The sequence below is a fragment of the Cucurbita pepo genome, chromosome 2, assembly GCF_057944985.1.
Source record: "Cucurbita pepo subsp. pepo isolate OVF chromosome 2, ASM5794498v1, whole genome shotgun sequence".
Lineage (NCBI taxonomy): Eukaryota > Viridiplantae > Streptophyta > Magnoliopsida > Cucurbitales > Cucurbitaceae > Cucurbita > Cucurbita pepo.
In genome coordinates this window covers 1,276,973-1,303,681 of record NC_141799.1, presented here as the reverse complement: position 1 = coordinate 1,303,681, position 26,709 = coordinate 1,276,973, and the positions used below count along the sequence as shown (strand labels likewise).

The 26,709-nt window shown below is 36.2% G+C and overlaps 4 protein-coding genes and 1 pseudogene across 8 annotated transcripts; 4 read left to right on the top strand and 1 right to left on the bottom strand.

Moving 5' to 3' along the window:
• Positions 1 to 569: 569 nt before the first annotated feature.
• LOC111787609 (protein neprosin) lies at positions 570 to 2,437 on the top strand. The gene is made up of 7 exons (XM_087121076.1): positions 570 to 772; positions 854 to 940; positions 1,061 to 1,285; positions 1,377 to 1,538; positions 1,626 to 1,679; positions 1,750 to 1,899; positions 2,056 to 2,437. The coding sequence occupies exons 1-7, from the start codon at positions 599 to 601 to the stop codon at positions 2,434 to 2,436; spliced, it is 1,233 nt and encodes a 410-aa protein (XP_086977202.1). The 5' UTR covers positions 570 to 598; the 3' UTR covers position 2,437.
• A 54-nt stretch (positions 2,438 to 2,491) lies between these two features.
• Positions 2,492 to 3,954, bottom strand: LOC111788229 (zinc finger CCCH domain-containing protein 20 pseudogene; annotated as a pseudogene).
• Positions 3,955 to 5,957: 2,003 nt separating this feature from the next.
• Positions 5,958 to 11,622, top strand: LOC111788100 (endo-1,4-beta-xylanase 1). 5 transcript variants are annotated; one of them, XM_023668285.2, is made up of 9 exons: positions 5,958 to 6,043; positions 6,850 to 7,605; positions 7,719 to 7,775; positions 7,956 to 8,317; positions 8,407 to 8,566; positions 8,815 to 9,158; positions 9,247 to 9,424; positions 9,523 to 10,059; positions 10,373 to 11,622. In XM_023668285.2, the coding sequence occupies exons 2-9, from the start codon at positions 7,522 to 7,524 to the stop codon at positions 11,480 to 11,482; spliced, it is 2,832 nt and encodes a 943-aa protein (XP_023524053.2). In that variant the 5' UTR covers positions 5,958 to 6,043; positions 6,850 to 7,521; the 3' UTR covers positions 11,483 to 11,622. The 5 variants fall into 5 exon arrangements, with proteins under 5 accessions (XP_023524053.2, XP_023524056.2, XP_023524055.2 ...); XM_023668288.2 differs by having other exon boundaries at positions 6,026 to 6,043; positions 6,854 to 7,605; XM_023668287.2 differs by lacking the exon at positions 5,958 to 6,043 and adding an exon at positions 6,053 to 6,303 and having other exon boundaries at positions 6,854 to 7,605.
• Positions 11,623 to 18,305: 6,683 nt separating this feature from the next.
• On the top strand, positions 18,306 to 21,386 carry LOC111788213 (homeobox protein knotted-1-like 2). The gene is made up of 5 exons (XM_023668489.2): positions 18,306 to 18,910; positions 18,989 to 19,111; positions 19,216 to 19,351; positions 20,489 to 20,742; positions 20,821 to 21,386. The coding sequence occupies exons 1-5, from the start codon at positions 18,530 to 18,532 to the stop codon at positions 21,022 to 21,024; spliced, it is 1,098 nt and encodes a 365-aa protein (XP_023524257.2). The 5' UTR covers positions 18,306 to 18,529; the 3' UTR covers positions 21,025 to 21,386.
• Positions 21,387 to 24,563: 3,177 nt separating this feature from the next.
• LOC111788261 (transcription factor MYB36-like) lies at positions 24,564 to 25,841 on the top strand. The gene is made up of 3 exons (XM_023668567.2): positions 24,564 to 24,809; positions 24,911 to 25,040; positions 25,120 to 25,841. The coding sequence occupies exons 1-3, from the start codon at positions 24,674 to 24,676 to the stop codon at positions 25,685 to 25,687; spliced, it is 834 nt and encodes a 277-aa protein (XP_023524335.2). The 5' UTR covers positions 24,564 to 24,673; the 3' UTR covers positions 25,688 to 25,841.
• Positions 25,842 to 26,709: the final 868 nt, after the last annotated feature.

Below are 26,709 nucleotides of genomic sequence, written 5' to 3'. Positions count from 1 at the left end.
CTTGCATGAAACTAAGTGGAGGTCCGAATCGACTGATGTTGAAGAGTTAGCGGATGAGTTGTGGTAGAGTTTGCTGGTTCTCCCCGAAATACGTTGAGGCGTAGCAGTTGACTGGACATCTAGGGGTAAAGCATTGTTTCGGTTTGGGCCGTTAGCACATATTGTCATCTTTGGGCTATCTCTCTCTCTCGAGCTTCCCCTCTTTGGGCCATCTCTTTTAATAATTATTTTCTTTATTAGATATTTTATATTTATATCCAAATTTATAATATTTTAATAGATGCATTTAATTCATGGTTATCCAATATTCTAGCTTATAATATGGAAATTTGTAGGGGGTAATTTAGTAATTTTGCCAACACTCAAAATTACTATAACTGTCTCTGTTTTGTGATCATTTTGTTTCTTACAATTAAAATATGAAACTATTATTGGTTAGAACAGCAAAGCTTCCTCTTCTGCCATTTCTCACCAATTCTTACCTTATTCTCAATTTCAATTTTATTAAATTCCAAATAGATTAAAAAAAAAATCACATAAATATTTGAAGAAAACAAGGAAAAATCATAACTTTTGTGTTGGGTTTGTTTCGGGAAAAATGAGGAACACAGAACATGAAATGAAGCTGTCGGCAATGGTGGCTTTCGCCATTGTTGCTGCCATTCTCCAAGCTCATGCAGCCATTCCAGAGATGAATAAGTCTCAACAATTATCTCGACAGATTCACAAGAAGCTAAAGCTTCTTAATAAGCCTGCCCTCCACACCATCTACGTAACATCTTTCTTTTCATTGCGTTTTTTAAATTTTTTTAATGCTTTTTTTTACGTATAATTTTGCATGGGAATCATGCAGAGTAAAGATGGAGATATTATCGATTGCGTTGACATTTACAAGCAGCCTGCTTTTGACCATCCAGCTCTAAAGAACCACACCATTCAGGTTTATATAGTTTATCAAATTTTTGTTTATAACTTAGGTACAATATCATATTATTGTGGAGATTCGTGGTTCCTAACGTTCTTAACATTTTTTAATCGATGTTTGCGTATATGCATGCAGATGAAACCCAATTGGGCTGTCGATCAGAAGATGGTAACGGCCCAAAACGAGTCGTTTCGATCCAATCTATTTCAAGTATGGCAAAAAAGTGGGAGGTGTCCCAAAGGAACTATTCCAATTCGTAGGGTTGGTGAGGAGGACTTACTAAGAGCCAATTCTTTCAAAAACTTTGGGAAGAAATTTCCTATTGGAGGTTCCAAACTTGGGGCGGAAGTCAATCGTTCTGTAAGCAAAATCTTCCCTAAGCATATTTTTGTTTTGGGGTTTCGAAATTAAAGTTCAATTGTGTTATAATTTGGTGTTAAATATGAACAAGACGGCGATCTTGGTTACACTAGGGTACAACTATATTGGCGCGACGGGAGAAATTAATGTTTGGAACCCTGTAGTTGATTTGCCAAATGACTTCTCAGCTTCAAAACTTTGGTTGAAAAATGGGCCTTCGGAAAGTTTTGATAGCGTAGAAGTTGGCTGGACGGTTCGTTTTTTTTTTTTTTAAAAAAAAACTTATAGCAATTGAATGCACTTAATTAATATATGTTTTAATTTGTTATTGTTGTTACAGGTAAATCCGAGGCTATATGGAGATACAAGAACTCGACTCAACATATATTGGACAGTAAGATTGAGAACTTTCACTTCTAAGAGCATCGAAAATTTTTGAGTATCTAACATGGAAAAATGGTTAGGTGGACTCCTACAAGTCGACAGGGTGCTTTGATTTAACTTGTAGTGGGTTTGTCCAAACAAACCCTATGGTGGGACTTGGTGGAACCATCGAACCCATGTCGTCAATTTCAGGTGGACAACAGTTCATTATCGCGGTTGGTATCTTCCAGGTATCTAATTTTACATCCAACCAAAGAGTAATGATAATAGGTGTATTATATTGAGGATTGTTATAAAGCTACGAGAGCTTAGGCTCAAAGTGGACAATATCGTATCATTGTAGGGAGTCATGATTTCTAACGTATTGTTAACGTTAATACATTCAGGATCCTCAATCAGGCAATTGGTGGCTAAAGGTACAAAATCAGCCAGTGGGGTATTGGCCGCCAACGCTATTCGGATACTTGAGCCACAGCGCGACGCTGGTGGAATGGGGCGGAGAAGTGTTCAGCTCAGAATTAAAGAAAGTGCCGCACACAGGGACGGCCATGGGGAGTGGATATTATGCAGGGGCGCGCGCCTACTACGCTAGCTTTGTGAGCATGCCGAGGATTGTAGACTATTCGCTGCAATTGAAGTATCCAGAGAGAGTTGGAACATGGGCTGATGAACCTACTTGTTACTCTGTTGATAATTTTCAAGAAACCTATACTAGTGAACCTGTCTTCTACTATGGCGGTCCTGGTCGCAGCCGTGACTGCCATTGATATCATTTAGGCTTCTCGTGGGTTAATAATGGGGAAATTTTCTTTTGCTAATAAATTGAAAGGCAACTAAATAAATTTATCATTGGTCCGAAAACATTATTTACAAAATAACAATTGAAAATTAAATCAAATGCCCAGCCGGCAACCGGCAACCGGCAACAGGAAACCGGCGACCGGCAGCCTTCTTATGTACTGACTTCAGCAGCCCTGCAAAATCAAATCAAAAGTCCGTATTCTTATGTACAACGAAAACAGAGTAATTTGTTTCTCTCTGTTCATTAAGAAAAAGAAACCCTTTAAAACGCTGAAAATTGCAGAAATCCACCAAAAAGGCCACCGATTTTGAATCCAACGGATGGAATTTACCCTGTCCACGTCAGTAGCTCCGAGACCCAGTCGACATCGGGTGTCAATGGCTGCGCCACTGAGTTGTCTTTGCTGAGTTTCGCATACATTTTAGCTCTCAGGTCTCTCCCAGATTCCACTCTTTCCATTGGAGGTTCTTCTTCATGATTCTTACCCCATAATTCGTAATTCCCGGTGGTCGGAGTCGACGGTGAGCTGTAGAAACCAGAGCCGGAGGGAGAATGCAAATTTTGTCCCAATTGAATTCCCCATTGAGGGGTTGCTTTGATTTCCCCCATTTGAAGGTTACGCATGGACAAAACGAGCCCATTCATCGAATTAAACGACCCGCCGTCGAGTTGGGGGCAATTCGGCGACATAGGAGGCGAATCGGACGGCGAGGAGACCGGCGGCGTTGATAGAATTGAAGTGGGTGAGGTCAGAAATGACCCCTTGGCGAAATAGGAATCGAATGCAAGTGAGTCGCCCGAAACCGGAGTTCTTGGGCTCTGCTGTGACAGAACCCGAAGCTGCCCTGTCGTGTGGGCGAAAAAACAGACACGGCGGCGGCAGGCCAATCCATCCTTACAGGGCTGAGTCCGATACCGAGCGGGATGGAGCCAACACTCGAAAATCCCGTGAGCAAGTTCGCAAGAATCCCCTTTCTTGCAATTCCCTCTCCGAAATTCCGGACAAGCCGTGCCGGAATATTGATACTTCCTCGGATCTCTCCGGCGAGCTTTCTCGCCGGGATGAGCATACGGACACTCCGTCCAATCATGCGACCGGCTACGTGGGCATCTCCGAATTTTGAACTCAAACATCCGAAAATCGTCACAGGAAAAACCATCAACCGGCGAGTCCCCCGCGTCCACTTCGTCGGAATCAGCCGCAGAGGGAAGGTAACGGTGAATGGCAGAAGAGAAGTCAACCCCGGCGCCGATGAAGACCGGCGAGGAAATCCCGGTCATTTGATGGTCTTCAAGTGGGTACCTGGAGGGGAGTTGAATTGTATGATTGAATCTATATTGTCCGCGGATCATCGTGTTTCAGCCGACTCTGTGAATGAAGAGAAAGGATCGGCTGCGAACATATAAACCGATGAAAAGAGAGACCAAATTTTTAACCGTAAGTGGGTTACCGGGTTGGTAAGAGTTGGGTTAACTTAAAACTGCAAATACTAACCCCACCGTTTTAAAACAGTCCCGCTGATTTATTCTAAATAAATAAAGAATAAAGAAGGTTAGGTAAATATAATTAACAAATAACCAAGTTTAATTAGCAATAATTAATCAATTTTTTAGCTATTGATTACTGATTAAACGGCAGGCCTAATCAGTAATCACTACGCATGCACACACGACTAAATGGATCTTTATTTAATAAAGACAAAAACAGTAAATTCTATATATATTTTTTTTCATAATTCATGGGTCCCACTCAGAATATCAGCTGCCAGGTGGACAGATAAGGTTGTACGGTCAATCCAACTCGTGTCGCAGTGACACAGGTTGGAGTTTTACATTTATCCACGTGGCTGATAGGACCTGGAGTTGAGAGTGACGTAGCGATGCCTTTAACACTCCATGACTATCCATGTGTATACGTGGCACTACTCGTGGCATTGTAACAATTCCTGTCTTTTTTTTTTTATTATTTTATTTTACTTGTTCTATTGGCGGTTCCCACAACTGCAATAATATTGCTGCTGTTAATACATTATTATTATATATATATATATTATAAAATAATTAATTTTTTAAGAATGATTTATTAGAAGATTACTTCAATTTCAACCGTTCAATTCCACCTTACGAACACAAGGTATGTAATGATCTAGATCTACTGCTAGTAAATATTATTTTTTTTTTTTACTTTCTTTTTCGGGTTTTCCCTTAAAACTTTAAAACGTCTATTAAGGGAAAAGTTTCCACCCTTATAAGTGGTTTGTTTTCTTCCCCAACTAATGTGGGACATCACAATCCACCCCCCACTTCAGGGCCAGTGTCCTCGCAGGCAGATCGTCCAGTGTCTGGCTCTGATACCAATTATAACGACCTAGATCTATCGCTAGTAGATATTGTCCTTTTTTAGCTTTTTCTTTCGGACTTCTACTCAAGGCTTTAAAACGGGCCTACTAGGAGGAGGTTTCCACACCTTTATAAATGGTAGTTTGTTCTCTTCCCAACCAACGTCGGATAATTTATTTATAGATCATTATAAATATAGTTATTTGACTGTTTTTCTAAAATAATTAAATAATCGTCTTTCTTAATTTTTTTAAAAATATATTAAAGTCGCAATTGTATGCAATAAAAGAGTATAACAAAGCTCATTATACTAAAAAACTCTTAAATGCTTCATAACTTTATTAGATTAATTAAAATCATAATTAACAATTAATTTGGATATTAGTGGAGTTGGGTTCCAAACCCAAAAGATTTGGCCCATTGTAATCACAAGCAAAATCAACCACATGCGTTACCCTTTTCAAACCCATAGTTACATAATTTTTTTTAATAAAGTTGGTGGGACCCACCATTTTATCTATATTTTATAATTTAAAGATAAGAACGATATATTTATATTTATAAAATAAGATAATTTAATCAAACTATGTCTTATAATCATAGGTTAAAGTGGTATTTATATTTTAAAGTTACAACTTGCAGATGGTAGACAAGAATAAATATATCTCTTCTAGTACGATGTTATATTTTTTAATAAATATTAATTTATAAAAATAAATAAAAGAAATAAGAACACACACTTGGGTGTATTTAATTTTTCAACTACTAAATAGTATAAATGGTTAATTTTTTTAATTTTTTATTTAAAATTAAAAGACTTAGAATTTAAATTTTATGTAAGATTAATTAGTTTTTAATTTTTTAATGGGTTGGGCCTGAATCCGGGTTTGGGCCGTTGATAATTTCAATAAGGGCAGCCATGTAATTTTACGTTTAACAATTTTAATTTTTAAATGTCTGTTTTTTCTCTTTGATATCATTATAAATACAATTTTTATTTATATATTTTTCAATTTTGTGTATACACTCGATTAAAAATTATATTAATGAAGGAATAATAAATTTCAATAAATGATAATTTAAAGAATTTTAAATATTATTTAAAAACCTTTTTTTTCTTTTTTTTTTTGTCTGTAAATACAAAATAACAAAAGTTGGCGGGTATCGGAGGAAGAGGAAGTTGCTTCTGGAAGGGTTTTTCTTCAACCTCCGCAGATTCTCTTCGTTTTCAGGTATTCTCAGTCGCACACTCTGCGAACCTCAACCCGTCTCTTTTCTTCGTTTCTGCGGGAAATGTCGCTTTGCTTTGGGACATTATCGATCCAGTTCTAGAATTTCGACCTTTCAAAGCTATTAGTTCATTGATATTTCAATTCAGTGTTTCTAAGCTGCTATGATCTAGATTGATTTCAATCGTATCCAAATCCGACTGTCATGATCTGAAGCTCTTCTTCTTATGTCTAACATGCGTTGATGGTTGCTTAGTTAGATCGTCAGTTTTTGCTCCATTCTCTATTAGCAGAGCCTTGCATTGATGTTTTATTGGCATGTGTTCCCATTTGTATTTTATCGAATGCCATTGTTTTTGGATTGAAGTTTCTCCGTGTTTATCTGTTAAGCTAAGCCAATGGTTTCAATCGTTAGTGTGTTTTCAAATGATGATGCTAGTGAAGGAAGCTTACAGGTTTCACTCTGGTGTCTTGTTAGGCTTTTAATTTGTAGAACAAGGCAAGAAATCGTATCACCTAAGAGAAAGTGCAATTGAACTTGGAGGTTTTCTTCCCATTGATTTTGAATACAAGTTCCCTGTGTGTGCGTTATTGCAATGGTTGAGAGTCATTTATGATATGCTTTTATTTGGTTGGACCTTTCATGTTCGCATACTGAGAATTTCAGTGAGAAAATACCATGATTATTTGCCGCCTGTTTCTTGAAAATTAATATTACATTATGAACTTTCCTTTTGGGTTTTTTCTGAGGCAGTGCTTTCAAAACTGGTCCAATGTGGAAATTGTACTTACATTTTCATTTCCATCAGGAAGGATGGCGGTGCGCTCTCGTTGTATGTACTCTGAAATTTGGTCTCAAATGTGGAGGCATAATCGAGCAGTTGAATGGGCAGATTTAGGCTTTGTTGGTTTCTGTCCTGAAAGACAGATTTCTGTTTGGAATGGACGCTCCAATCAGCTTGAGGATATGAGCATCAAATAGGGAAAGCCAAATCTTATTTGTTTCTCAAGTGAACCATGAGGATATGGGTAAATAGAGTTCAGAAGTCACATCCCCGATTCACTTTTCATCTAATATGAACTTTTGGGTGACCCAATATGAACTTTTGGATGACCCACCACCTAACTTCTAATTGCCAGAAGTTTGTACTATCACATTTCTTGTAAGCCAATTCTTCTGGTAATCAAGGAGGCCAAGAACCAAAGCAAGAGGTCGGCTTTTATCGTGGATTAGGAAACACAGAACAGTCTTAACGCTTCCATTTTAATTCAAGCATATAGGGGCACTAGCATTGCTCCAATCTGCAAGAAAAAGCAAAATATGACAACCCTTTTGATAGTATTCAAATTGGAATTGCTTGACGGAAGCTAATTGCTGCCAATTGCTCATTTGTTTAATGAGCAGAGACTTAAATTGTTTGTTTGGTTGGATGTCTTGGCTTTCCTTAGAATTTACTTGTAAATCTGATTAGTTCGTATAAATGAGGAAGGCATGTGCCTGCTGCTTCACAAGCCGATCTCCCAACATCAATCATCAGAATCCCAACAGTGACAAGCCTTCTCAGGTGCTAGTTCGCCTTCTATCTCCAAGAAATTCTCTCTTTTAACTAATTAAACTACGTCTTTTACTGTTTCCTTCTTATCTGATAAAATTTGTTTTGCATTTGAATTTGGCTAGAGTGCTGTTGTGACCATGGAAACCACCCAGAAGAACAATGCCAATGATGTTTCAGGGGTACTGATTTGTTTCATCATTTTGTACATACCGGGATCTGTTTATATAATCTGACATTTTTAGTGATCTTTCTGATAAAAGGGATATCTGAAATCTGAACTTTTATTCTTGTTAGAGTCTTGTTTATTTAGATGGTTTCCTGGATCTCCTTCCTACGTTACTCTCATATTTTTATGACAGGCCGTGGAAGAGAACTCGGCCAAACCAAGTCCTCCACGTGCTGCTAATATCTTACTGAACCATGACTTCTCAATGGGACTGCAACATTGGCACCCCAATTGCTGTAATGCAACTTTGGCCGAGTCAAATTATGAGGAGGAAGCATCCATCAATTCACGTGTTAAGTATGCTGTTGTGACGGATCGGAATGAATGCTGGCAGGGACTGGAACAGGAAATCACCAGCAAGATTTCCCCAGGTATTACTTATTCAGTTTCAGCAAATGTTGGAGTGTCAGGATCTCTTCATGGATCTGCTGATGTCCTAGCAACTTTAAAGCTAGTACATGGAGATGCTGCTACTAGCTATTTGTGCATTGGAAGGTAACTGATTCTATTGTCCCATTTCTAATATTTTTCCGTAAGATGGAAATAACTGGAGTTGGAAAAGTAATAGATAAAAGTGCATGCAGAACTTCTGTGTCGAAAGAGAAGTGGGAGAAGTTGGAAGGGACATTCTCCCTTCCGACCATGCCAGACCGTGTTGTATTCTATCTGGAAGGGCCTTCTCCAGGCATTGATTTGCTCATACGGTCAGTCGAGATTACCTGTGCTGGTCCAAATGAATTGGAGGTAATTTCAGACTTCATATTTAAACTAACCTCATCCTTCTTAATTGAGTAAGCAAATTCAGAAATCCTGTTGTCTGCCTAAGCTTTCTTATCACCCTCCGTATCCAAAACTTCAATGGAATTTAACGTCTATGGTTCTTATGTGGATCGTTGTCTTTCAAATTAAATTGCTGCTTTTCTATCAGCGAAAAATTGAGTCTGTGTTTGATTTTAACTTAACTCTCTCTTCATGACTATCAATCCGAGAAGGCTGGAAGTGCCAATGCTGACGATGAGAATATTATTCTAAACCCAAGATTTGATGATAACCTCAACAATTGGTCTGGAAGAGGATGCAAAATTGCTCTGCACGATTCAATGGGAAATGGAAAAGTTCTCCCACAGTCTGGTAAGTATTTTGCCTCTGCAACCGAGCGCACGCAGAGCTGGAACGGGATTCAGCAGGACATCACAGCAAGGGTGCAGCGAAAGCTTGCCTATGATGTGGCTGCTGTTGTTCGTGTATTTGGCAACAATATCACCACTACTGATGTACGGGCTACTTTATGGGTGCAAACACCAAATTCTCGTGAACAATACATCGGAATTGCCAAGTTAGTTTCTCAATTTATCTTTTGCACCTTGATACAAATCAACTTGTGCAATTTATGAAGAAACTGAAAGTTGATTGATTTGGTGAAGTGTGAAGGCAACAGATAAGGACTGGATACAATTACAGGGAAAGTTTCTTTTAAATGCTTCCCCATCAAAGGTTGTCATCTATATTGAAGGTCCACCTTCAGGAGTTGATATTCTCATTGATAGTTTTGTTGTCAAGCATGCACAAAAGATTCCTCCTTCACCTCCACCAATTGTTGAGGTTGCTTGAATGAACAACTGCAAATTAATTTTAGGAATTTCCTTACTTGAATTAATGTATGAGTTTCAGACTTATTGTTCTTGGTTTATATCGTGCAGAATCCAGCCTATGGAGTCAACATAATCGAGAACAGCAATCTAAGTAATGGCACCAATGGATGGTTTCCCCTTGGAAGTTGTACACTAAGTGTTGGAACGGGGTCGCCTCATATCGTTCCTCCTATGGCCCGAGACTCCCTTGGCCCTTCTGAACCTCTTAGTGGCCGCTACATCCTCGTGACAAATCGCTCGCAGACTTGGATGGGCCCTGCTCAGATGATAACTGATAAGGTGAAACTCTTTCTAACATACCAAGTGTCTGCTTGGGTAAAGATTGGCTCCGGGGCAACTGGTCCACAAAATGTCAACGTTGCACTTGGAGTGGATAACCAATGGGTCAATGGAGGGCAAGTCGAGATCAGTGATGCTCGATGGCATGAAATTGGGGGTTCCTTTAGGATTGAGAAGCAAGCAGCAAAGATTATGGTTTACATACAAGGTCCTTCTCCAAATGTCGACTTAATGGTCGCGGGACTTCATATTTTCCCTGTTGACCACCATGCAAGGTTAAGATATTTGAGGTCACAGACAGATAAGGTAAAGTTTAGACACACACACACTGTCACGTCTAGGAAGAAATTATAAAATTTTAATACCGTAAGAATGGAATCTGGCGTCTTGGTGCAATATTCTTGGCATGAAGTATTATGCTCCTCCTAACATGTAGTAAATGCATTGGTCATATAGTTTGATCTGCAATATTAGTTTTTAGCGTTCCTTGATTCTTCAGGTTTCTTTTTATGCATCATGATCTTAACTTTTCTTGGTTCCAACAACATATTATGTTGACATATCATTAAGCAAGCGAATGCTGAATATGCTTTTATCATTAAAATTTGGACAACTGCAGGTCCGCAGGCGTGACATCACCCTCAAGTTCTCAGGATCTAGCTCAAGTGGCTCGTTTATAAAAGTCAGACAAATGCAGAACAGTTTCCCTTTTGGGACTTGTATTAGTAGATCAAACATTGACAACGAAGATTTTGTCAAATTCTTCGTGAAGAATTTTAACTGGGCTGTGTTTGGAAATGAGCTCAAGTGGTATTGGACAGAGTCGCAGCAAGGAAAATTAAACTATATGGACGCCGATGAGTTACTGGATTTATGCAAGAGCCACAACATAGAGACCCGTGGTCACTGCATCTTCTGGGAAGTGCAGGACACCGTACAACAATGGGTTCAATCCTTGAACAAGAATGATATGATGGCTGCTGTTCAAAACCGCCTTACAGGACTATTGACACGCTACAAGGGAAAGTTCAAGCACTATGATGTCAACAATGAGATGTTGCACGGATCATTCTATCAAGATCATCTCGGCAAAGACATTCGAGCGGACATGTTCAAGAATGCTAACAAACTCGATCCATCAGCTCTCCTATTCGTGAATGACTATCACGTCGAGGATGGATGTGACACCAGATCTTCTCCAGAGAAGTACATCCAGCAAATTCTTCAACTCCAAGAGCAAGGCGCTCCAGTGGGAGGAGTTGGGATCCAAGGGCATATCGATAGTCCAGTGGGACCAGTTGTTAGTTCTGCTTTAGACAAAATGGGAATTCTTGGCCTTCCAGTCTGGTTCACAGAACTCGACGTGTCGTCCATCAATGAACACATTAGAGCCAATGATTTGGAAGTGATGCTTCGAGAAGCTTTTGCTCATCCTGCAGTAGAAGGTATAATGCTATGGGGATTCTGGGAGCTGTTCATGAGCCGGGACAATTCTCATTTAGTGAATGCAGAAGGCGACATCAACGAAGCTGGCAAACGATACCTTTCTCTGAAACACGAATGGCTTTCTCATGCAAGTGGACAGATGGATGAGAAAAATGAATTCAAATTTCGAGGGTTTCAGGGAACATACAACGTGCAGATTGTTAATGGCAGCTCTAAGAAGATCACAAAGACATTTGTGGTGGAAAAGGGGGATGCACCTGTGGTGATATCTATAGATCTGTGAAGCTGCACTGCCTTTTCATTTCCAAAGATGTGGGGTTATAAAATAAAAAGTTCCTCATTATGATGTGTGTGTGATTTGTAATCTTTAACTTCCATTTAAGATGATAAATACACGTGTGCTATTGTTGGTTTGGTTGTGAAGTTGTGCTGATGATTACATGGACATTCCTTAAAACCTGTTGAATCGTTTTTAAACTCTGGGCCCAATTAAGGAAAAGAATTGGGCCGGAGTGAGGTATAGGCCCAGGAGGAGTATAGAAAGAAATAAATCCGAGGCTCCTTTGTATTGTAGAGTAACGTTTGTGAAGTGGCAGTAGTAAAAAGGGAGGGCCCCAAAGAGCATCAAATCAAAGTGATGGGAGAAAGGTTTGTGGGTAAGTTCCTTTCCTTTCCTTTCCTTTCCTTTCCTTTCCTTTCCTTTCCTTTGCTTTGTTTGTTTCTTTGTTTGTGTATCTGAAAGGGTAAAGAAAGAAGATGAAGGGGGAAGGAAGGGGACCCAGAAAGAGTCCCATCGTTGTCCCTAAATACCTGGTTCAGGTGGAGCCCACGCCCCACATGGGTGTATGACCCCACCACGTATTTGTTTGGTGGTTTTGATTTGTATTGGTAATTGAATGGCAAGTGGGTAAGAGCCAGGATGATGGGCGGAGTTGAAGAAGAAGAGAGACAGAGACCGGTGACTTTAGGTTTGGATATTTCAACCGCTCTATCGTGGTTAGTCCTACGATTTTAGAATGTCTTTGTTAGAAGGGGTTTTTAGATTCGAAATATTTCGTTTCTCTCTTTAAAAGTGATATCAAAATCCATCTCTTTTAGGAATTCAGCATCATCGCTGGCACATTATTCGGTGTCTAGCCCTAATAGCATTTGTAATCATACAAATTCATCGTTAGTAGATATTGTCTGGTTTGTGGATACGAGAGATTTGGAAAGTGAGAGAAGAAAGTGAAATAAAAGAGAGGAGTGAGGAGTGAGAAGTGAGGAGTGGTGGTGGAGTGGAGTAGCAGTAGCAGTAGTAATTGGTGTGTTGGAGAAACAGACCCCGCGGTGTTCTCGCGCGCCTTCCCCTCTTCCCCAACACTGACACAACCACCACCCACACTGCCACTTTTCTCTTCATTTCTATTATCATTCAAATATACTCTTTGCTTTTTAAATTCAAATTGGTTGATGCCTTGATTTCCAAACAAAAAAAAAAAAAAAATCTTATACATGACCCTAAATTTGTAGGTATTGAAAAATATTTAAGTTGTGGATGTGCAAGATGCATGCCTATTGAGGAAAAGTCTTTCAGGTTAAGGTCAACGAGGGGAATTTTTTATTCCTTTACTTTCCCGTTACTTCTAAACTATGGCATATGTGTTTTCTCTCGAGTTCGATCGTTTTCAAGCCCATTCTATATTGAGTTTGTTCTTGATTTTCTTTCATTTTTTGTGTTTAGGTTTAAGATAAAAAAATTACACCTAACAAGTAAAATTACATTATTTTGAAATTACTCACTTTTAAAATAATTGCTAATCATTGTAATTTGGTAAATTTTTATTTTAAATTCGTAAGAACATTTTGGTAATATTTTACTATAAGATAATTGCTTTATAACTTACATGAGCTTGATCTAAATTATTTGATAAAATTATAGGAAAATATTTATTATAAAAATAGAATTAGATGAAACATGTATGAATGAAAAAAAAAATAGATAGAAGCTGATTGAAATTTTTAAAAACTAGTCGATAAATATGACAGTTTTTTTTTTTTTTTTTTTTTTTTTTACTTTTATTATATTATTACAAATATAATACAACTTAAAACATAGGGACCCATATTGTTTTTCTGAATCAATATTATATTTATAAAGTATTAAGAGGTCATTATTTTAATCCCTTTCACTTTTGTATCATTTTCACTTTTAAATGTTTATTTGTTATTTTTTTAACTCAAAAATAGCTTTGTCGTTTCCGTTAATTTTAAATATTTTGAAAATTTGTCACTTATGTCACTGCATCAACTTCAAATACTTCGTTACATGAATTTTTTATTCTATATATAAACAAAATATATATATATATATATATCGCATTAAACCTTTTAAATAATATTTTTTTAAAAAACTTATATTATTTGTAAATGAATGGTTAAACGTTTAGATATAAATTTACAATAAATAAGAAAGATTAATATTAATATTAATAAAACTGATCAAAATGACTAATTATGACTCTTGGTGGGTCCCACCTCAATTCTTCTCCAAAACATTTTTCTATAATTTACTTTTATATATTTAAACCTTATTTTATTTAAAGAATTTCATCCCATATCATTACATATTTTCATAATCAATAAAGTTTAATAATTAAGGAATTAATGATTGCGTATACGTTACTGGGTCAATTTACTTAATTAACTATGCTGCCTAATTTTACTTTGCAATTAGTTTAAAGGTATAATTAAGGAATTAATTGTAATCACTTATGCCCATCATTTTGATCATGATTTCGAAATTTGGATCGGTACCCGTGTACCCCGACATTCTCCTACACCTCCTCCAATACTTCCTTCTAACATCCCCACAAACCAAGACGAGTCTTAAATAACATCTACTAAGGAGAGGTTTTCGCACCGTTATAAGAAATGTTTCATTCTTCTCTTCAACCGATGTGGGATCTCACAATTCACTTCCTTGACTTGCTGACTCACTCCGCTGTACCATTTGTAACAGACCAAACTCATCATTAGCAGATATTGTCTTATTTGTGATTTCTCTTTAAGGGTTTCTATGGAGAAGATCTAGTCTTATTTCGATCCATTCCTTCAAAAAGGACCATATATGCTCGAGGTAGAGTTAATTTGGTGATTAAGAAAGAAAAAGGAATGTATGTATGGAGGAAAAATAAGGGCAGTAAATAGGGGTGGCCGTTATGTTGCCAAATATCGACAAAAAGAGTTGGTAGACTGTTAAAACATGTCCTACAAATATCAAACATGAAATTGAAGCCTTAAATGTATGGGTGTGACACACACATGAGACACTAACAGCTCATTTCATATGATATGATTCTAAGAAAAGACGCCATGATTTGATTCTCGAAAGGCCACAAACTCAAACGCCATCCCCCGATCCAACTCTTTCTCGTATTCTAAACTACGAATCTTTGAACCATCAATTGGATCATAATATGTCACGATATCTCATGAATTTAGCTACCTCACCTAAACATAAGTTTAATCGTGAATTTTAAAACTAATTAAAATACGATGTTTTAGAGTAAATTATCGAAAGTTTGGTCAAAACCTCGTCAGACATAAAAACGTTGTCTCGACTCAAATGACAAACCATTCCACGAGGCATTACTTTTGTTTTCCTATCCCATCACATACTCTCATATAATCAACTACTAATAATAACAACCTAAGTCACACGAATAAATGAAAATAATTGATGTATTTGAAATAGAATATTATAAATGTTTCAGAAGTATATAAACAAATCGAGAACACATTTGAATGAGAGTGATTATGAGAATAGAATAACTAAGAAAGATTCAAAACAATTAAAAGTCACTATCTATACCAACAACGTGCACCTTTATTTTTAATGGCCCAACGATAGAAACTCCATAATTAAGTATGTTTTGGTTAGAGCAATTCTTGTCGATAATTGTTAGGAGTCAGTCCTAGGTTGGTTAATTTATGAAATAATCATGAGTTTATAAATAAATGAATATATCTTCATTGGGATGAGGCCTTCTACGGAAGCTCAAAATAAAGTTACGAGAGCTTATACTCAAAGTGGACAATATCATACCATTGTGGAGAGTCGTGATTTATAACATGGTATTAGAGTCATGCCCTAAACTTAGCCACGACAATAGAATCCTCGAATATCGAACAAAGATTGTGAGCCTCCAAGGTGTAGTAAAAAAGTGACTAAAGTGTAGAACAAATGGTGTAATTTGTTCGAAAGCTTTCGAGAAAGAAGTTGAGCCTCAATTAAGGGGAGGTTGTTTGAGAGCTCCATAAGCCTAACCTAAACTTAGCCATGACAATAGAATCCTCAAATATTGAACAAAGATTGTGAGCCTCCAAGGTGTAGTAAAAAAGTGACTAAAGTGTAGAATAAATGGTGTAATTTGTTCGAGAGCTCTAGAGAAAGGAGTTGAGCCTCGATTAATGGGAGGCTGTTTGAGAGCTCCATAAACCTAAGCTAAACTTAGCCATGACAATAGAATCCTCAAATATTGAACAAAGATGGTGAGCCTCGAAGGTATAAAAAAGTGACTAAAGTGTCGAACAAAATGTGTACTTTGTTCGAGAGCACCAGAGAAAGGAGTCGAGCTCAATTAAAGGAAGATTGTTTGAGAGTTCCAAACATACGGTGTACTTTGTTCGAGAAAAAGATGATCGAGAGTGAGTTAAGGTAGAAAGAGAGGTAAATTTAGAGTGAATGTTGATAGAGGTGGCAGAGGAGAGAGAGGCAATTGGGAAATGGGGGAAAAATGAAGGAAAAAAACACCTGGGGATGGAGCGTATTGACCATCACAGTACAGCACGTATTATAATAATATAAGGAGCATGGGGAAGGTGCGAGAGGAGAAGGAACAGCACGCACCCACTGCGCTCTACAGTGCACAGCCCAAACATGGAGTGAAGTAGTAGTAGTAGTAGTAGTTACCAGTCCCTGACTTGTCTTTTCCCAACGCTTCAAACCCTAAGCGCAGCCCAGGCCCCGTTTTTAGCGCGCGACTTTCGGGACTTCCCTGGGGCTTCCCATCCAATCCTCCAAACGCCCACCCATTTTCCTTTGCCTTATCCCTTCCTCGGCACTCGGCCCCCTCCCCCCTTCCCTTACCATGCACGTGCTTCTGGTCACCGCCTACAGTGCTCCCTTATAATGGATATCCACTCCACCAACTTCCCCCCCTTTTAGTTCAACCACGACACCGATATAAATGTCCTCAATATATTATGCTTATTACCCATATATTTCAATAATTTCTTTAATTATGAGCCTTGTTTTGTATATTGAATTAAAATATCCATGTGGGTATAAACCACATGATTGTGCTTAATGATTAATTTGGTTAAGCACGAAAACAGCACACACGCAGCCTAAACAGACTACCACAGCTTAATGGTTGTCTAGCTCAAGGGAAAGTAGCCTCACATCACCCTCATATCTCATCGTTTCGTGTTAATTATCGCTAAACTACAAGATCGTGCTTTTGAGAGAAGGAGAGACATGGAAATGGCATCCAAGTATCGGGCTTATTGCGAGTCCCCGACTTTTTGTAGAAAGTAGAAGTAAGTTTGATTGTACTCCCACCCCACGAACAAAAATTAAACAAAAAGATACAGAAATTTACGTGATTCAGAGAGAAGAAATTACCTTACATCTACCGGTAACAATCAATCTCAATAATCAAAGTGTATATCTCACGCTACAAAATCTCTAATAAAAATCCTCCAATTGTCACTCAACAAATACAAATACAAAATGATACTTAAACTCAATATTCTTAACTTTTTATATAGAGATGATTCATGTATCAAAATGATAATATGAACCTGTTATGAAATTGAAATAAAGTTAATAACCAAAATAAATAAAAATATTAATCAAAATTGTTATAAACTAAATAAGGGTTGACACAGTACATCTTCATGACAATTTACAACATGGGCGACTTTCATGCTTCAAATTTTGGGACTTTGTCTGTAACACAGCTCAAATTCACCACTATCAGATATTATCTGCATTGGCCAGTTACATATAGTCATGAGTCTTACAATTTTAAAGCGTGTCTATAAAAGAGAGATTTAGGGTTTAGGATTCCACACCGCTGTAAAAAAACTATTTTGTTTCCTTCTTCAACCAATATTGCATCTGACATGGGCGATAAAAGGATATTGACTTTGATTAAAGAGACAAAATCTTTATATTGGCAACATACTAATGGATTATGGGTTTGACTACGTCTCCTTGTTTCAAAATTCAACCGTAGTGAAGCAATAATACACCCCAAGTTGATTAATTAATATTTAATAATGAATCAATGTTCTTACAACTCATCATTCTTACTAATACTTCTCTTTAATCAAAATTTAGACGTTATAAAAAAAAGTTGCTCATAAAAAGACTTTCTAACAAAAAGATAATGCCCCAAATTTTGAAATGATGTTGACAACAATCACCAATAAATATTACTAAAAACTTTATTTTTTATTTTTAAAAAGAATCTTTATCAAATGGAAATATTAGTTTATTTAATTAAAAAACTAATCCAATCACTATGTTTTTTATTTATTTAAATATCATATTCTCAGAATGAAGAATGTTTTTTTTTTCTTTTATCTATGCAAAATTTAGCTAAAAGATATTTCATGAAATAAATAAATAAATATATAAATAATGAAGGAAAAGCGAAGATTATAGGATTGATTCTATAAACGACATGTACTTGTTGGAAAATTTATTTATTCGAGGAAAATAATAAAACAAATGACAGGACATGAAAATAGAAATTGCTTTAATTAAATGTACTTTTGGTTGTCATATTTATAAATAATAAATAAATAAATAAAAGGAGAAAAAGGGTCTTGGTTCATTTGAAGAACACCCAATTTAGTAATTCCAACAATTAATTGATTAAGTATTAGATATGTTTTTTTTTTTAATTTATAAAAAAAAATGTTTCAAATCAATAATAGTCTCCTTAATTACTTAATATTTTATTTAAAATTTTAAAATTCTAAAAAAAAAAAAAAAATCCATAAAATCTGATTTTTTGTAAAAAGCTTCCAATTTTCCCTTTTTTATCCAATTTTTTTCGGAAAATTTCATCATATACCCATTTATGAAAAGAAGATGGGCTCTTCTTGATCATGGAGCACAACCCATTTGAGTTTCTTGCCGGCGAGTTCTCACCCCATGTGGTGGCGGCGGCGGCGGCGTTTCACAATTAGGGTTTTTTTTTTTTTTTTTTTTTTTTTTTTTTTTTTTTTTTTAGGGCTTTGATGAAAAACCTATAAATTACTTGTTTACTGAGAAATGGAGGATTATAATAATCATCTAAACGAGAACTCAAATCCGAGAGGCAATTTCTTGTACGCATCAGCCAATTCTTCATCGGGTAATTATGGCAGATCAAGCAATCCGACGGCTCAGATGGCTGCTCACACGTTTCATCTTCAACAAGGAGCTGATTGTTTTCAACCCGATCAATCGCACCCGATTGTCAAGTCGGAAGCTAGTAGTTCCCACCACCAGCTCCTCAAATTCCACTACTCTTTAGGACAGCCGCCGCCGCCGACGACGACAACATGTCGGCCTGACGATGACGGCGGCGTTGATGTTGAAGCCATTAAAGCCAAAATCATGGCTCATCCACAATATTCCAGCCTCCTTGAAGCCTACATGGAATGTCAGAAGGTAACAACAAAAGAAAAAGAATCGATTTTTCATGAAATTTCAAACGGGCCCCTACCTTTAATTCCCATGTTTTTGTAGGTGGGTGCTCCGCCGCAAGTGGTGGAGCAGCTGGTGGCTGCCCGGCAAGAATTTGAAGCACGGCAGCGATCTTCCATGGTTTCTGGAGATTCCACGAAGGATCCAGAACTTGATCAATTCATGGTATGTGACAACCAACCATAGCCTCTACTTTTGTTCTTTTCGTGCTAATTAATAATATTCCTTTTGAATATAAGGGTTTTTTTCCTTTATTCGAAAAATAATAGGAAGCTTATTACGACATGTTGGTGAAATACCGAGAGGAACTTACAAGGCCAGTTCAAGAAGCCATGGATTTCATGCGCAGGATCGAATCTCAGCTCAGTTCTCTCTGTAATGGCCCAGTTCGGATCTTCAATTCCGGTAACTTTTCTACTAAATTTCTAATTTTCCTCAAAAGGGTATGAATTAAATCCATTTTCTGAGATGGGTTTTTATTCTTTCTGCAAAATTTTGTAGTTTCCCTTAATTAATGGAACCCTAATCATCATATGCCCACGTTTGGTTCTGCAATTTTTGGGTTTTTTTTTTTGTCTAATTACACTTATCTTTATTTACTTAAACTGATTAAAATGGAAGCTTAATTAAGTAAATTGAGTGGAACATAGGATTCTGTTCATATCAAACGCTACCCCATGGTAGGTCCTGTCAGAAAGGAACAAAATTACTAATTTAATTTATTAACGATCTGTAAAATGTGTCATATTAAACTTTGAAGGATTTGATATTTCATTTATTCTATGCTCTTCTTGGAACTTGTAATCGCTAATTGTTGAATATTTCATGTTCTGATTTCTTAGTTAGCCAATTTTGTGTGTATTTTGCTTGTTGGTTAATTAATTAATTAATTAGGGTCTGAATATGTAAGTACCGAGAAGCATCTTCTACTGCTTCCCTAATCATTGAGAATATTTGAATTTTAATCAATAAACCCCTTGAGCTTTTGAAGTGTTTTTAGTATCGGGACTCCCGAAATGTGTTTTAGTACTTGGATATTCACAATGGTATGATATTGTCCACTTTGAGCATAAGCTCTCGTGTTAATGGAGATGTATTCCTTATAAAATCTATGATCATTTTCTAAATTAGCCAATGTGGGACTCCCTCCCAAGAATCCTCCCCTTGAACGATAGAGTCTCCTCTAAGGCCTATGGAACCCTCGAACAGTCTCTCCTTAATTGAGGCTAGCTCCTTCTCTGGAGTTCTCAAACAATGTACACCATTTGTTCGACACTTGAGTCACTTTTAACTACACTTTCGAGACTCACGACATCTTTCTTCGACATTTGAGGATCCTACTAAGTTAAGGGCATGACTCTGATACTATGTTAGGAATCACGAATCTCCACGATGGTATGATTTTATCAACTTTAAGCATAAGCTCTCGTACCAATAGAAATGTATTCCTTGCTTATAAACTTATGATCATTCCCTGAATTAGTCAATGTGGGTTCCCTCCCAACAATTCTCAACAAGATCATGTACTTGAATTCTTCACAGATGAGAAGTGTGAAGGTATCGGATCGTCAGAGGAGGAACAAGAGAATAGCGGGGGAGAAACCGAGCTACCGGAGATTGACCCGCGAGCGGAAGACAGGGAATTGAAGAACCACCTACTGAGGAAGTATAGTGGTTTCCTGAGCAGTTTAAAGCAAGAACTGTCTAAGAAAAAGAAGAAAGGGAAGCTCCCAAAAGATGCAAGACAGAAGCTTCTTAATTGGTGGGAGTTGCATTACAAATGGCCATATCCTTCAGTAAGTTATCTCATTTATCCCTTAATCTCAACCAATCATATTGATTATGTTTGAATGAAATGATGGGGTTTTTCACAGGAGACAGAGAAGGTAGCATTGGCTGAATCCACTGGATTGGATCAGAAGCAAATAAACAATTGGTTCATAAACCAAAGGAAGAGACACTGGAAACCTTCTGAAGATATGCAGTTCATGGTGATGGATGGCCTTCATCCTTCCAATGCAGCGCTCTACCTCGACGGTCATTACATGACCGATGGCCATTATCGACTCGGACCGTGACCCACCGTCACGCTACTCAAGAAGGTTAGTTCCCTTATATCATCCAAGAAATTAGTTTGATAAATAATAACGTTGCGTGCTTCAAGTTTCTTTGTTAGAAGGTATATAACTCGAACCTAGTTGATGTTTTATGGAAGTTACACGGGATGTGAGATTTTTTTTTTTTTTTTTTTCTTCCTTTTTTAAGGATGTTTTGTGTTCTATTGTAGTATTTAAGATTATGATGTTTGATAAGTGTCGAGGAATTAATAATAGAAGAGAAGTATATTTGTTATTTGTTTAAAGCCTATTATGTAGTTTGTATTTGGAACCTCAGGATTGCTGCATATGCTAATGTCTTTCCTATTTCAACTTCCTATTTACTTCTCTCTCCCTCTTTTGAATTCACCAATATGGTTGCTAGGTTTTACTTATAATATTTAAATAATTTAATTCCTCGTCTTACCTATCAAAAACTTAAAGATCAAGTCATCGGCCCGATCGGGGCCATCTATATAGAAATGTCTGTTTGAGCCCATGAAGACCCGTCTCGAATGAAGCAAAGAATACCCTTCAAAATAAAGGAGGGATTTGATAGAAATTTCTGATCTCGGTTTTCACCTCACTTTTTATATATGTTCTAAGACACAAAACTAATTTATTATACATATATATTATATATTTATTTACTAATTTGGTATGGAAGACTCTGTCCCAATGAGATGATCGACATATAGGTTAGTTCTCAATGGATGTGTTCGAGCAAACCAATATGGTCAAGTTGTTTCGTGATATGAGATGACATCACGATGTATAGGTCGCCTTATTGGGAACCAAGATTGTGTCGCGCATGATTGAACATGCATGCACGAGCGATGTGTGTGACCGAACAAGCTTGAATTTCGTACAAATTTTGATCGGTTAGCGAAAGCAAACCTTATCGACGGTCCGATGAAGCCACAAAGTTGGGCGAAAAATGTGAATGGACTTTGAGTTTCTCTCTCCCTCTTAAACCCCAATGAATGTGAAAATGCGAAGAACTCAGCTGGATGAACTCGTCGGAGGATTCAACAACAATCGACAACCCCAACGATAAAGAAGGCATTATAATGTCATCAAACTTCAAAACCTACTGCTTATTCTTTACACCGGCCATTTCCAATACAAGCAATAGCACAGAATGATCCGTTCTTCGCCCCAAACCAATAGGAACCCCTCGCCATACATTAAGAACAAAGAAAGCAATGGTAAAAAATGAAATGAGATGTAAAGTTGAGGGAAATGAGATTTTAAAGTTGAGGGAGAAAAATATAAAGGGAAAATGGAGGAGAAACAGAGAGGAAGAAATTTTTTTTTTTTTACTGATAGGAAGATAGGACGTTAACCTTCTCCTGTCACATGGTCAAGTTGAGATAATAGATTAATGAAAGAAAGAAAAAATAAAAGAGAAAATTAATTAAATGAAAATTAAAAAAATAGATGAGAATAATCCAAGCTTGTAATTGGCGGTAGCATGTTGATTGGATAGAAAGTGATGTCATATTTGTGAAACGGATGATGGTGAAGGTGGGGCCCAAAAATGATTTGGCATCATGGATAATAGATTCGAAGGGATCGTGAAAGTGACGATATCACAATCATACGTTAAAGAGAGTCGATTGGAACTCTCATGTATTACAGAAACAAAAGTATAGTGTTCATTGGACTCTGTGAATGCTAAAATACACAAGTGTCATCCAACATATCTATTATGTACACTCTTGATGTGTTGGATGATACACTATTCTTTTAAGTTGCATCAAAATACATTACCTGGTGCTCAAAGGTTACGGAAATACCCTTCAAATTCCAAGGTGGCAACTTAAATAATGTCGACTATTTTACAATAAAATATAATTTAAGGTAAACAAATATATATTTTTAAAATCTATATCATGAATATATATATTGAAAAATTCTAAAAAGGTGGCAACTGAAATAACTAAATAATATAATAACAAAATAACTTTTAAGGAGATCCTAATGCTAAAGGGGAAGGATTTTCTCTGTCTAATCATTTATTAGGGCTTTTTAAATATTCTTAATCTTAATTATTTGTATCTCGTCTCCTTAATAATAGAAGTTAATAAAATTATAATTTTTACCCTCCTCGAGTATTATTTTATTCATTTATTTATTTTAAATTTAATGCTCGGACATTCAGGCCCAATTATTTGGGCTTTTTTTTTACAATAATTGGGCCCAATTGAACACTCTTATCTAAAACTCATTTGAATTAAATCACATTTACACTATTTTTATATTTATATTTTTATATTTAAGATATGATTTGTGCATCATAATTAATACTGAAAAGCAGCAGACCCAATCAGTTGGAGGAGTGGCTGTGCCTAATTAAAAAAGTACTTGAATTTTAAAAAATAATTATAACATTTAATCCTGCTATCCTTTTGATGGGATTCCTTTCAATTCCCCCAACCACCAAAAATAATTCAATTTTGGAGTGCTAAATAATTAATAATAATAATAATAATAAAAAAACCAAAACAAAATATCAACCCCAAAGACTTTAGATATTTATTAAAATAATTATAAAATGAATAACAAGGTAGATTTGTGTTTGCATATTATGACATATATTTTAAAAATCTATAAGAAAAAATATGAAGAGTAGAAATGTCTATAAGAATATATATATATATATATATATATATATATATATATATATATATATATATATATATTTTTTTTTTTTTTTTGTCTCATTTCACAAAATTCTCTATTTATTATTTTATTAATTTTTAATTAAATTATTTATATATAAATAAAAGTAAACGAGACAGAGATATAGACAATAATAAAGATTATGTTTAACTAAATTACTAATAAAAACATATGTGTTTATCATTCAAAACACAAAGATTTCGTTTCCATATAATTATTTGAAATTTGGTCGTCTTTTCAAATAATCCCAGTCAATGAGTCTTACTTTTTGGGGTTGATTTCAAGGACACATTCATTTTGTCGGGTTGAATACATGGAATAAAATGGTAGGGTATTCAGGTGCATGTATCTTACAATAACAATAAACCATTTAATATGGCCTACAAACACATATTGCTTTGGATTTTCTCAAAATGCCTTATTTCAATGGAGATAGTATTATTCACTTATAAATCCATAATCATTCTCTAAATTAGTCGATGTGGGACTTTCATCATCTAACACCGAGAGAAATTAAACTTTATTGTAAATTTGTTTTTGAATATATGGTACTTTCAAGGACAAAAAGCTAAGATTCATTTCATCATATCATATACCTTGTGGATAATTATTGATACCCAAATTTAATAAACTATGGAAATTTTTGATATAATACAAATACGTAAAAGTTATATGGTATGCATGACCCTGCGAACCAACGAAAAAACAGCTCAACGTAAAGAGGGACAGCCCAATATATATATATATATTATAATTATCCTATTGATTCTATGCAAAAACAGACAAGAAGAAAATCCTGTCTTTTTTATAAAAAAAAATTACAAATCCGATGGCTTTTTCATCACGCACATGAATTTCCTTCCCTTAATACTATTATAACCCTCTCTCTTTACCCTTTCCCTCTCATAATTTCTGTACTTTGAACACTCCTTTCCAAACAAAGGCCATGGGAAGAGCTCCTTGCTGTGATAAAGCCAACGTGAAGAAGGGCCCGTGGTCGCCCGAGGAAGACGCAAAACTCAAATCCTATATCGAGCAGCATAGCACCGGAGGAAACTGGATCGCCCTACCTCAAAAAATTGGTAACACAAATTTATCATAACCCATCGGCTCAAATTTCTTTTTTTTTTAATTAGTTTGAAATTAAATTGAAATCGATATGATTTTCTTTGGATTGGATTAGGTCTTAAGCGATGTGGGAAAAGTTGCCGACTCCGATGGTTGAACTACCTTCGTCCGAATATCAAACATGGGGATTTCTCAGAAGAAGAAGATAGAATAATTTGTAGTCTTTATATTAGCATTGGAAGCAGGTAATTTGATTTTAATAAAGTTGTGATTTTTTTTATTTTATAAATATTAAAATTAATTAAATCCGATGTATCGATATAGGTGGTCGATTATTGCAGCTCAATTACCGGGGAGAACAGATAATGATATAAAGAACTATTGGAACACGAGGTTGAAGAAGAAACTATTTGGCAAGCAACAACTTGTGAGAAGAGGAAGAAAAATCAAATCCGAAATTGGAAATTCCATGGCTATTGCTTTTGACAACCATCTTTATAATAACCAATCGCCTTTCTTGCCGGAGTTAACATCGGCGCTCAATTCCCCGCCGCCTCCGCCTCCACCGCCGCCGTGCGCAAATCACCAATCGCTTCAATTCGCTTCTAATTCTCAGCAACTCTTCGGCCACACCCCCGGCGGCGATTTGAGCAGAACAGACGGTTTCCAATTTGGAACAGACGGGGTCCCGGGTCTACCAATCCCAAGCCGCCACGTAGGTGAATTGGAGAAGGTCGTGTATAGCAATACGGCGTCGTTTGATAATGGTAATGGCTTGATGAACGAGTTGGATTGGGGGGAAATGAGTTCTTTGATTTCTGCTCCTTTATGTCCTTCAATGGCTCATGATTTGATGATGGGTTCTTCTTTTTTAGGGCAGCAAAAACAATAGTTTAATGAGATTACCAAAAATCAAAATTATCTCAATCTGTACATTATGATTATAACCCAATTCGGTTTGGTTCGGTTCTTGCTGTAGAAGTAAAACCCTAAAAGGTTTTAGACTTTATGTTATCATTATTATTTTTTTTTATTATATAGTTGAGATTTCATATGCGAGTATTTGATTTTAATTAATTTTGGAAAAAGAAGAGAAATAGCATCTTATGACCATATGTTTAATTATATTAATCATATAAATAATTAATTTATATATATAGTTATTCATTATTATAAAGTAAAAGATTTGACCTTATTTAAATTGAGATAAAATTTGTCGCACAATAAATTTATCTCTTATTCACTCAATTGTACATCATTTATGTCAATTGAGTCATGTTATATCGATAAACCAATAAGGTTTTTACTATTGTAATTTCTTAAATTTGACGGCGAATACAAAAAATAATCGAGATTAAAAAAATAGGTTTTTTATAAATTTAAAATCGAGTATTAATTTAAAAAGTATGAACAATTCCATGGATAAATAGCTCGGACTAAATTGTTACGGTTGGTTTTAAAAAAAGTTGTTAGAATCCAAAAAAATACATGAATTAAGGAGGGGTTTAGAAGGAATAAAAGGGGTAGTGGTTTGACACATGATAACTGCAGCCTAAAATTCAGAAACACAGAAAAGCAAGTGAATAAAGAAGAATTTGGTTCTGAAACGCTGTCGTAAAAGAATATCCTGTAGTAAGAACAAGCACAGCAGCTAAACGCCCAAACAGGAAGCGTCCAAGGCTCAAAGCTGAAGCGCTGATCATAAATAATTTAATTTATTAATTAATAAGATGTTTAGATTAGCCTTAAGCACCGCCAAGAGCCAAACGACGACGCTTCACGCATGTTATTCTTTGGTTACGTGATCGTCTTCAGGATTTTGTCCTGAAAAACCACTGGATTCGAGGGTCTGGCTTCCTCATTTTTACTGCAAATTTTCACTGTTTCCGAGGAGGGGAAATTCTGTTTAATTCA

Bases quoted from the DNA above. Each gene is read 5' to 3' on its own strand.
- LOC111788213 (XM_023668489.2), top strand. From the start codon at position 18,530: ATGGAGGATTATAATAATCATCTAAACGAGAACTCAAATCCGAGAGGC. The intron at 18,911-18,988 runs GTAACAACAAAA...ATGTTTTTGTAG, and splicing joins CCTACATGGAATGTCAGAAG to GTGGGTGCTCCGCCGCAAGT. The intron at 20,743-20,820 runs GTAAGTTATCTC...GGTTTTTCACAG, and splicing joins ACAAATGGCCATATCCTTCA to GAGACAGAGAAGGTAGCATT.
- LOC111788100 (XM_023668285.2), top strand. From the start codon at position 7,522: ATGAGGAAGGCATGTGCCTGCTGCTTCACAAGCCGATCTCCCAACATC. The intron at 7,776-7,955 runs GTACTGATTTGT...TTTTTATGACAG, and splicing joins ATGCCAATGATGTTTCAGGG to GCCGTGGAAGAGAACTCGGC. The intron at 8,567-8,814 runs GTAATTTCAGAC...CAATCCGAGAAG, and splicing joins CTGGTCCAAATGAATTGGAG to GCTGGAAGTGCCAATGCTGA.
- LOC111788261 (XM_023668567.2), top strand. From the start codon at position 24,674: ATGGGAAGAGCTCCTTGCTGTGATAAAGCCAACGTGAAGAAGGGCCCG. The intron at 24,810-24,910 runs GTAACACAAATT...GGATTGGATTAG, and splicing joins CGCCCTACCTCAAAAAATTG to GTCTTAAGCGATGTGGGAAA. The intron at 25,041-25,119 runs GTAATTTGATTT...GTATCGATATAG, and splicing joins TATATTAGCATTGGAAGCAG to GTGGTCGATTATTGCAGCTC.
- LOC111787609 (XM_087121076.1), top strand. From the start codon at position 599: ATGAGGAACACAGAACATGAAATGAAGCTGTCGGCAATGGTGGCTTTC. The intron at 1,286-1,376 runs GTAAGCAAAATC...AATATGAACAAG, and splicing joins GGGCGGAAGTCAATCGTTCT to ACGGCGATCTTGGTTACACT. The intron at 1,680-1,749 runs GTAAGATTGAGA...AAAAATGGTTAG, and splicing joins GACTCAACATATATTGGACA to GTGGACTCCTACAAGTCGAC.